At 40.1% G+C, this 10,849-nt stretch overlaps 1 protein-coding gene across 2 annotated transcripts; it reads right to left on the reverse strand.

The window, feature by feature from the left end:
• Window positions 1-719: 719 nt before the first annotated feature.
• On the reverse strand, window positions 720-10,057 carry LOC111220508 (cytochrome c-type heme lyase). 2 transcript variants are annotated; one of them, XM_022743580.1, is made up of 9 exons: window positions 9,969-10,057; window positions 8,861-8,979; window positions 8,635-8,682; window positions 8,170-8,300; window positions 7,199-7,347; window positions 6,992-7,111; window positions 6,808-6,894; window positions 4,918-5,129; window positions 720-1,914 (listed from the first exon to the last, which is right to left on the reverse strand). In XM_022743580.1, the coding sequence occupies exons 2-8, from the start codon at window positions 8,967-8,969 to the stop codon at window positions 4,931-4,933; spliced, it is 843 nt and encodes a 280-aa protein (XP_022599301.1). In that variant the 5' UTR covers window positions 8,970-8,979; window positions 9,969-10,057; the 3' UTR covers window positions 720-1,914; window positions 4,918-4,930. The 2 variants fall into 2 exon arrangements, with proteins under 2 accessions (XP_022599301.1, XP_022599300.1); XM_022743579.1 differs by lacking the exon at window positions 720-1,914 and having other exon boundaries at window positions 4,523-5,129.
• Window positions 10,058-10,849: the final 792 nt, after the last annotated feature.

Below are 10,849 nucleotides of genomic sequence, written 5' to 3' on the forward strand. Positions count from 1 at the left end.
CTTGTTGCATCATTCCCAAGAAGACTCATGGCTGTACCAGCTCCAAAGGTGCTTCTACTCAGTACTGAGCAAAGGGTCTGAATACTTATGACCATGTGATATTTCAGTTTTTCTTTTCTAATAAATTTGCAAAAAGTTCTACATTTCTGTTTTTTTCTGTCAGGATGCTGAGTGACATTAATGAGGAATAAAATGAACTTTTTTGATTTTAGCAAATGGCTGCAATGAAACAAAGAGTGAAAAATTTAAAGGGGTCTGAATACTTTCCGTACCCACTGTATATCTACATATGTTTAATTTCATACATATGTTTTAAATATTTGTACATATAAAATACAAATACATATGTAAAAAATATATATAAAACCTAATACAAATCAGAATAATTTCATATATTGGCATATATGTCCATATATAAATATGTATATAAAGTATTGTTATCTTGTAGCTCTTGTAGAGATATGTTATGTTATATATACCCATCCCAAAGCCTGTCAATATATGTTGATATTATATGTGTAATTGTTTAAAATCAATAGATTTTGAAAAAAGTTTTTGTTTTTAATAAACTTGCATCTATGAATTAAACATACATCATTAACAAATATGATCACAACAGGTTACACCATAAAAAAATTCATCATATAGACATTTTTAAAACATGTACATATACAAATTTTACTATAGGTATTTTATATATGTTATAAACTCATATCTGCATATACCCAGAGGATGCATATATGTGATAATAATATATCCTTTTATAGGAGATATACCGTATATGGCAACATCATTCTTGATTTAGGGTCATATACTGTTTGTCATATATTACTTTTCCATATCGGTTGGACAAATAAAAGTGTTGATCTGACGATGGTGCTGAATAAAAAGTCACCTCTGGGGTATAGAAGGTACCCCTTGTATTATTATAAACTCATCTTTTAAATGACTCTCAGTTTTTATCTAAGAAAACACCAAACAATCTAACCCAGCTAGTGGACTGCCGGCTGACACTGTCGCAAGCCAGGAACAATGCTAGAGTGTTTCAGTCACAATAGCTCTTCATGCTACGTCACTAACAGGACAATACACAGATTATTCAAGACAGGAACCAGCGACAGCAGCAGTTTATTCTCCGACAGAATATCTTAAATAACAATGAATGGTGCATCACAGCCAATAAGCTACTGTAGCCTCCTCCATTATGGCCTCTGGCTCCAGCGCTCCATTTCCTCAAAGGTCACCACTGTCAAGATGGTTTGCAATCGGTCAGCACGACTTTATGTGTCAAAGTTCCTCTAAGATGAACTCTGCGCTGCCTTTTTTGGCGCTGGTGTGGACCTGTACTCTGTGTCCTGACACAACATGAGCCAAAACCAGGACGTGGTCTAGCTCCAAACACATACTTGGCCGCTAATTGAAGTTTTGACAAAGGAAACAACATCATCATCATCATTAATTGCTTGAATCACTAGGTTCAAAGGGTCACGAGGTATAATTCATTACTGAAAATACTAGAAAATAAAAAATACTAGATCTGGTAATTAAAAAAGTACAGCAGGTTACTATATTGTATGTCGCATATAATAATGGATGTGATGGCCAAAGGACGTTCAGAGACACGTTGCTGGTAAGTAAGTTCTGACTTCTCCTGTAGCGTAGCTTCTCTGTCCGTAACTGGATCATCACTTTGAATAATGTCCTGATTATATCTTATTTTTTATTTGGATAACCTCTGTACTGTATGGAAACATAGAATAGGGGTTTCTTTTGTTAATTCCTCTGGGTGCTAGGACACCTTGTAACAAATACTATGAAATATCTGACTGTCAGAAGTTGACATCGAATCATTTCAGTGAATGAGTGTTGGAGGGTGGATTTTTCTGCAGTGTTGTCACTTTAGTCTGCAAAGATCTGTGAGACGGTGAACAGAGAGAAGAGGTGTTGAGATCTATTTGTAAACACAAGAAAAGGAAACCAAGAGGAGAAAAATAAATCTTTTTGTTTCACGATCAGTTCCTCTGAGTCACATGAAAATCCTGGTGAAACAGCTCCCTCTTGTGTTCAGCTTTAAAACTGCACTGCAAAACTCTGACCCTTCAGCTGCAGGGATTTGGAAAACATCATCTACGCTTTTATAACATCACTCCTCATCTACCGTCTGTAACACCTTCATCAACAGCCTTTTTTCTATCTTGGCTCCAACTGGTCCAGATCTCTGTGTCCCTCCACTGGCTTCCTGTCACCTTTTAAGGATTGATTTAATTTCATTCTTGATATACACGCTGTCACATGGTCAGGCCCCTCTGAATCTGAAGGAGTTGTTGTGCCTTGTGACCTGTGGGAGACGCCTCAGACCATCAGAGCAGAGACTTCTGGCAGGTCCGTGGTCAAGGCTGAGAACTACAGTTTGCTTCTGCTGCATCTCGAGGATGCAACAGCCTCCCACAAAGTCTCAGACAAGACAAATAAGTCATGTTAAAAAAGTTTCTTAAAATCCATTTATTTATTTTTCCCTTGATTTTATATCTTGTATTCTCAGGTTGTTCAGTTACAGGATTATCTCCCTTTTTCCCTGTGAATCACTGTGAAACCCTGACCATTAAATAAATGTGACATTACACTGAAATACTGCTGCTGGCCTCAGTTGCAACTGCACTGTTGCATTATGTCCAGCAGATGGTGCTAAACAGTAAATCTTAATCTTACAGAACACAATATTTCAGAGAGTTGTGCAACTTCCAATTTTGCTCCATAAAGAAATGGTTTTCCGTGCTCAGAGTCCTGACCTCAGCAACATCCAACACGTCTGCGATGAGCTGTGAGCGAGGGAATGTCACTGAACATCAGTACCAGGCCTCACTGATGTGTTCAAGACCGAATGGGAGCTGGTTTAACACCTGGTGGAAAGTCTTAGACTGAAAGAGTAGAACCTGTTACAACGGCACATTATTCCCCATGGAAAACACATGTATGGGTGTAATGTTTGGGTCTCCACATACTTTGAGCCTTGTAGTTTATCTCAACACTAGTTTCCAAGACAAAGACAAAGATTATTCAGAGGCAGAAGAGGACCAGCTTTATTGATAGTTTACTTGACCTCCAGAAGTTTTTTTAAGATACAAGAACACATATTGGGAACAGAAACATTGAGATTCTGCACATAGAAATGATTCATTCATAACAATAAATAAAAACATGAACCTCAGCGCAACACAATTATACACCAGAGCTGAGACAGGGAACTGTGACAGCACTGAAGGAGCCGCAGATGAAATGTTGCACTGAAACATCTGATGTGATATATCTGAGACGAGAATCCAGTTTCACTGGGTTACTTTTAATCTTTTATCCCTTTTTGTGTAATGAAATAGGTAAGTGTTGTAGTATTTGAAGAATGCTGCAAGAACATAATGGTACAGTCTATGAACTGGTCGGTTGGCTTTTAGTTTAATCTCCAATCAAGCTCCTGTCACCTGCACCTAAAGTCCGACTGAGGAGGTCAGAGCAAACTAACCACAATAAGAAGGTAAAAGGGAAATGGGTACCGAGTAAGGCTGATCTCAGTCCTGGTCCTTTACAAAAATATCAATATATATCCACACCCATAACCCACCACAGTCATGTTCATCTGTCAAACCGCTCTCACCAATAAAGATGATCCTGGAAAAACAAGAAAGTAACGTTTCCTACAATCAGAGCAGATGTGCTTCAAAAAGGAAGACTAGTGGAAGCGAGTCAGCAGGTCACGTCACAAACTGGACTCAACTCAAACTGCCACTCATTACCGTCCAATCTGAACAAGCCTCAGTCTCTGTGGAGGGAACTAACACTGCAGGTTATTGAGTGGTTATTGATCGAGCAGTGGTTCTGCTTCAACTGTAGAAGATACTGACGACGGCTGATCAAGATGTCTGACATATTCATCTAAACGGTCCAAATGAGTTGTGCGGCTCAGAAACCGGGTCAGAAAAAAGCTAAGGTCAAAGTTCATTTACACAGCATTTACATCATAAGGAAAAACGATCACAATCAATCAAATACCTGAATATACAGTACATCTTCAGTTCAAATGAACATATGAATCTTTGAAATCAACCGTTATACTGTGACTTTTAAAATGCTGTGGGCTTTGCCCTTCTCTGGGTTTTTGGATTGTGGTAACAAACAAAAACAGATATTAAATTAGCCAACGACAATCACTAAATCTCAGCAGATTCAAAGAATCTGTTGAGATACGTCGACACTTCTACATCAGTACTCTGAACTTCAGGAAGTACGGTGGTTGCTTCAGTTCGTGCTGTGATGTAGGACTGCGAGAAACATTTAAAACAAGCCAAAATCAAAACAGCAGCAACCAAAATATTCTGACTGAAATGGGTCAAGATCGAAAAGTGCTGGAGCTTACGTTCCCCATAATGCACCTTGCTAACATCTTTCATTCGTCTTCCCTGATTAGTAAAGGGCCCACCTGCAGTTTGTAACATGAAAAATTTAGATTCCCCGGATCTACATGGAGATAACCCTGATGACATCATCAGGGTTATGATGAACTTCACCTACAGTAAACTGTATTTGAACTGAGAGCGAACTGAAGCCTGATCAGATTCCCAGAAGCCCCCAGTGACCTTTGAGACAAACACTTCCACCAGCTTCGATGCGTAAGCTCTTTTAAAGACTGCACTGCCATGCGAGCATGAAATTATAATTTCCACTTAAAATCAATATGATTAACAGACGAAGCGTCGTACAGCTGACTGAGTGAGAAACTGCTAAAACTATCGTCATCGTTTTGTTTTCTTCTTGTTTCTTTTCAAAGCACCACACATGTTGCAAAGAGCTGAAATGAGGAACGCCATATTCACAGTCTTCGTGTGTGTGTGTGTGTGTGTGTGTGTAAGAAGTTCACACAGTGACCTATCAGAGTCCTTTAGGACGTCCAGCGCCACCAGGCCACCTTCATGCGGTCCCAGACGGCGTCTAAAGAGTCAAAGGCGGGGCGCACGTCCAGGATGGAGAACTGGTAGGTGTCCTTGTCGACTTCACCGTCGTAGTAGTCGATGACGTAGCGCACCTCCTTCCCACAGCGGTCGACGATCCAGTCGTGGCGGTCAAAAGGCAGCTCGTAGCTGAGGGGGAGGGGAGAAATAAGATGACTAAACAATGATACAACAAACTGATGATACGTGGAAGGTGTCATGTGACAACTGGGTAATTCTGCAGTTTACTAACTGAGAAGAAGTGACAAAGTTTTTACCAGGAAGAAGCCTGCTGTTCAGGAAACACTCAGATTCTACGTGTTGTCACTAAACTACACAAGTTCAATTCCCTGTAACTGTGACTGTCAGAGGGGATGAGGCGCTCTCCTCTCCTGCTGCTCTTTGCATTTAGATGAATAAAAGGATTTGCATTAATGTATTTAAATACATAAAAAAAGAGCCAAAGGCAGCAGCTCATGACACTGACTGACTGACTGACTGACTGACTGACTGACTGACTGACTGACTGACTGACTGACTGACTAATCACAGGACTGGATGTTTACTGATGAGTAGGGCTGATAATGTAATATGAGTCACAACTTCAGCTTCTTGCATTTGATTTTCACTGAAAAATATAAAAGTGAACAAACGTGTCTGTTGTTGTGACAGATTTTACCTTTATCCTGTGATTTGGATATATTTATATAATATATTAATATATTTATATATATATATATATATATATATATATATATATATTTTATATATATATACAGCTTTATTGTTAAATAAGATTGGCGTGTAAACTCTAAACTAGGGCTGTCACTTTTTCAAAAAGATCAAGATCAAAATAATTCAAAATGACGCGAAATTCATTCGTATTAATTCGAATTCGGAATCTAATTACCTGCTGATGGTCTGATGCACTCAGAGACTGCAGCTACATTTCCATCAGGCCACTGCAGCTTGTGAGGGTTAGTTAAGAGTTCTCCAGTGATTTAGCATTAAACTCTTAAAACATTGTCTCGACTCACTGTGGACAGTTAAAATAAATAAATAAAACTGATGCAGCAGAACCAGACCTGACCCCCCTTCATGCTGAGAGTTCAGAGATTTGTTATGCTAATAGTGGCTAATGTAGCCTCAGGCAGAGAAGAGGAGTGGGCTACAGAGACTCTTTGGTCCTCTGCGTCTCTGAAGCATGAAACTAACTGTGAACGTAAACAGATAAAATTTAAAGATGCTTTTCTTTCGTTACAGAGTTTGTATTTATGGACGTACAGAAAAACGAGTTCTTCTCGTTTGTTTTTGTAGCTGACTCGTGTGTGAAGCAGGAGAAGGAACACGCAGATACAAAAGATAAAGTAACTCAAACGGTTAAAGTACAAACTGCTTGTGATACAGACAAACCAGCTCTCGCCTCTTGTTTTGGAAAGAGGCAGCTACATGTCTGAAGTTCTTCCAGTGGTTAATGGAGCCGTGACAGAGGAATGACGCAGACGCCTTCACTGCATGAGAGTTAAAAGGTGAAAATAACATCCCAGTTTCATTTGTGTTGTTTGATGGAAGCATCAGCTGGTTCTAATATTTCTAACATCAAACAGCTGCAGTGTTCAGTGTCTCCACACTGAGGGGAAAGACGGGGTTGAGGTTTTCGCTTTCTCATGCTTTTGATCCGCACCACCAAATACAAGGAATTTTAATTTAATCTCATGAAAAATATAAAGCAAAACACGATGCATGTGAAACAACAAAAATGCAACTTTGATGTGAAAATCTAAGTTATGAACTAAAACTCAGGCAGATTTAGAGTTGGAGGACTCACCCCATCCAGTGGCGGAGGCGAGCCCTGGGCGAGTACTCCTTGGCTTTCCCACCGAACCTCTTCAGGGTCGGTCCACATGGACATTCACTGGGAGGAAAGACGAGACACAAACTCATCAAATAACTGCGACTGATCAGAGAGATCACACGAGGTAAATAAAGAGCGAGGTCGTTTCATGACTCACGTTGCGTGCATGGCCTCCCACTTCAGGATCTCATTCCAGGCCTGCTCGTTGTTCTTGTTGTGGATTTTAATGATGTTGGTCATGTCACCAGCGCCGAGGTCGTCGTCACGCCAGCGCCACCTGCGTCACAGGAACAGGACAGATTGTTAAACCACGTCCAAGAATCCCAGAGTTTTTCACTGCATGTGCACAGAAAAATCAACCGACCCTTTCCTCAGCATGGCGTTCCAGAACATCTGTTCAGAAGGGTAAACCCAGTTCTTCTCTGTGCCGTGACGGGGAATGGTGGACTCCTCTCTGGAGACTGACAGGTCGAAGGGCTGGTCTGGAGCTGGCTTTTGGTTGGGCGGAGGCATCTGTGCACACACAGGGAGGGAAGACAAAGTCAAGGACACTGTCACCACTCGAATCTTTAAAAATGTGACAGCAGAGTGAATTTGTGGTGTTAATGACAGTGAGAAAAGATTTAAATGAAGTTGTAAGACACTGCAGTCACCCAGGAGGGAAGATACTCAGGCAGAAAACAATCTCTAATGTGCAAAAGTATTTAAGGCTGAGAAGCAAGTTTAGAAATAAAACACCTGATGTTGTTTGATTGTTACTCAAACTAAAACCTGTAAAATCTTTTATTCCAACAAGGTTTTTCTCGCTGTGCACTTCAGGAGCAGAACAGATGGTGGAGCCGTTTAATCTCAGATTAAAGCTGTTTCAGTGGTAACTGCTGTGTGATTTATTCTCATGAACAGCTACTAATCAGAGCGCTTCTTCTACGGCTACTACCAACGATTATATTCATTATTGATTATTCAGTTAAACTTTAAAAAATAGGTGAAGCTGGTGTCTTCAAGAAACTTGTTCTGTCCAACTAACTGTCAAAACCTGAAGATGTTTAATTTACCGTCATACACGACAAAGAAAAGCAGAAAATCGCCACATTGTAGAAGCAGGAACTACAACATTTTTGACTTTTCTGCTTGAAAAACAACTGAAATGATTAATCAATAATCAAAACAGTTGCTGATGAATCTTCTCTTTATTGAATCTATAGTCTCTTCATGATATCTTCATCTCTTCACAAGTTGTTCCATCTTATTTTCTACAGTCTGCCCCCCCTCACTCCTTCCTCCGTCCACACAGCGCCCACTCCCTCTTTTCCTACACTAACGTGGTGCATGTACCATGTTCGCAGGGTCGATGTCACTCATGCCCGCTGCAGCTTTCATGGGACACTCCACAAACTCATAGGCCCGGTCCTGGTGGGCTGGACCTGCTTCTGCTTTGTGCATCGGACACTCTGACGGAGGAGACGCTACAGGAGACATGAACACCTGATTGAGGCTCAGCACTACAACAATCAATTTGCAAAAAATATAAAGCAATGCAGTCAAGAGGAAGCAAATTCTGCTAAACTTGTGTAACAATGAGGAGGCAACAGCAGGGAGCAGTAGCCGCAGCCACTGTAACAAATCAAATACAGCACAGGAAATCTTTAAGTCAGTTATTTTTAGGCCAACAAATTATAATAACCTAATTTATAAGTCAGTGGAAATGTATTTGTCAAAGTGGTGCTGAATAATTCATCATTAACAGGCAATATCATGTAACAGCCCCACATGACATTGACCTAAGTATGATGCACCTACCCTTCGCAGGCTGAGCTTGATGCATGGGGCACTCTGAAGGTGGAGACACTGTGAGAGACCGATACAGACAAACCAATTACAATATGTTAACACAATTTACTATGCCCCATCCCTCCACCAAGTTTGGTGCAAATTGGTTCAATACTTTCTGCATAATCCTGCTGAGACACACAGACGGGTAACAGGTAACAACAGGTAAAAGCCTCGTCCCTCCCGCAGCACTAACCTGCCACAGGCTTGGCCTCTTGGTGCATGGGGCAGCCCTGAGGAGGGGCAGCCATCATGGCCTCTGCCCTCACTGTAGGAGCAGCAGGTGTGGACATGGACGCTCCCATCCTGCCCTGTCTGAGGTGGAAACAACACACAAAACTCATTAAAACAGTCAACGACAGATGCACTAGTGTGGATAACTAGTGACTGGAGTACAGTAGGTACTGAACCTCTGGAGTGTTTTTACAGTAGAAACTGTAGCATTGAGTCCTGTACTGAAGGTTAGCCTGAACTCCTGCTCAGTGTTGAGTATTATTATTTTCTTATTTTGGTTTCTATGAATACTATTTTGGCACGAATATCTAAAATTCCTGAACGATGGCAAGTTGTCTGTGAGAACATCAATTTCTGTAAACAATTATTTACTTGACAGACCTATGAGAGATAACTTGTTAATGTTAATATTTACTAGTTTAACTTTGGACTTTATCTGTCCAGTTGTCTTTCAAGTTAAAAGTGTTTAAATAAGGCAAAGAGAAGCATCAGCGCAACATTAAATAATCAGGAATGAAGAGCACTGGGTGGCTGACAGTATGATGAGTGCATTAGTCTTAATATTCATCTCTACAGTGATTTCTTGTGGCTAACAAAGATAAAAACAAATGAAGGTTAACCAGCAGAATGGCTGAGGAGGCTGACGCTCCATCCTGCCAGAAGTTATCCTTGATTAACCTCGCGGCTAACGTTAGCATCCCAGCCTCAGTGAAACTAGACCTAACTAACTTAGCAATGCTAGCTATGGAGCCAGACCCGTGAACCCGCCATGTCTCCGGTTTATTCTGCGATAAAAATAGAATTAACGTAATAAAGTGAAACGAAAAGGCAGATCAGTCTGGTGATCGGGCTAAGTAGCAACTAGCACTAGCTGCGTTCATTTAACGCTAGCCAGGCTAACTAGCAGCTAAGCTAACGTTAGCTGATATGTTTGACTGTCTTTTTTGTTTTAAAATGTAACGTAATTTTGACATAACACGTTAGTAGTACATTCATGGCGCCTCTTTTAGCTTCTGGCTATTCATATAAGCTGCAAAAGAGAAATATTAGACGAAAGAGAAATAACGAACCTCTTAGAGAAGTCAGCTGAGAAGTGTTCTTCTGTCAGGTTACTACCCCAATGTCAACGTGCAGGACAGCCGATGTTACCCAGAAGGAGTTGCACAACTCTGGATAACATGTGCCGTAAGCCGTATACGTCATCACGTTGACATGGACAAAAAACGTAAATCTCTCATAATACATAATACATAATGGGTGATATAACATTAGCTTGACTGTTGCATAGCTATACACTCTGAATGAGGTCAAAAACAACAACAATAGCCTGATGGTGGATTATGGTTGAGACTGAATGGCACTGGTCTTTATTTAATACTATAAATAGTGGACTATTCTAACAAAACAAAATATATGAAACAACTTTCTAATCTTGTATCTAATGTAACTCCAGCCACAACAGGCTCAAAATTGTTAGCTTGGCAAATATATACTATATATGAAGTCATCATTCATTCTGTTGACTAAAACCTAGAGTTAAATGTACATTAGGATTTTAGACGTTTTAAATGTTTACTTTAAGTATTACTGGTGCCAGGTATGGACCTGGTTAAAATGCAACAAAAACGAAGTTACATTATTTAGTCTGCCCTGATGAAATTTCACAACGTCATGACCTATCCAAGTTAATATTCAATGAAAACATGATGCTGAATGAAGTTAGTGATTTTTATAAGATGTCACATCTATCACTTATCTGCAGATACGCCCAAAGAAGACGTTCCTGCTCGGCCATTAACAGGCAAAGCAACAGAATCAATGTCATATTCTATATAGTGTACATTTTTTCTCATTTACTGTAGCTGATTGCAATTACATTTGTTTTGTAATTTAATTACGTAATCAAGTTACATGTAACTCCGCAACACTGTACTACACAGAATTACTGTGT

Source organism: Seriola dumerili, unplaced genomic scaffold (assembly GCF_002260705.1).
Source record: "Seriola dumerili isolate Sdu_G_001 unplaced genomic scaffold, Sdu_1.0 BDQW01000069.1, whole genome shotgun sequence".
NCBI lineage: Eukaryota > Metazoa > Chordata > Actinopteri > Carangiformes > Carangidae > Seriola > Seriola dumerili.

Bases quoted from the DNA above. Each gene is read 5' to 3' on its own strand.
- LOC111220508 (XM_022743580.1), bottom strand. From the start codon at position 8,969: ATGGGAGCGTCCATGTCCACACCTGCTGCTCCTACAGTGAGGGCAGAG. The intron at 8,683-8,860 runs GTTAGTGCTGCG...GGTCTCTCACAG, and splicing joins AGAGGCCAAGCCTGTGGCAG to TGTCTCCACCTTCAGAGTGC. The intron at 7,112-7,198 runs GTCGGTTGATTT...CCTGTGACGCAG, and splicing joins AACGCCATGCTGAGGAAAGG to GTGGCGCTGGCGTGACGACG.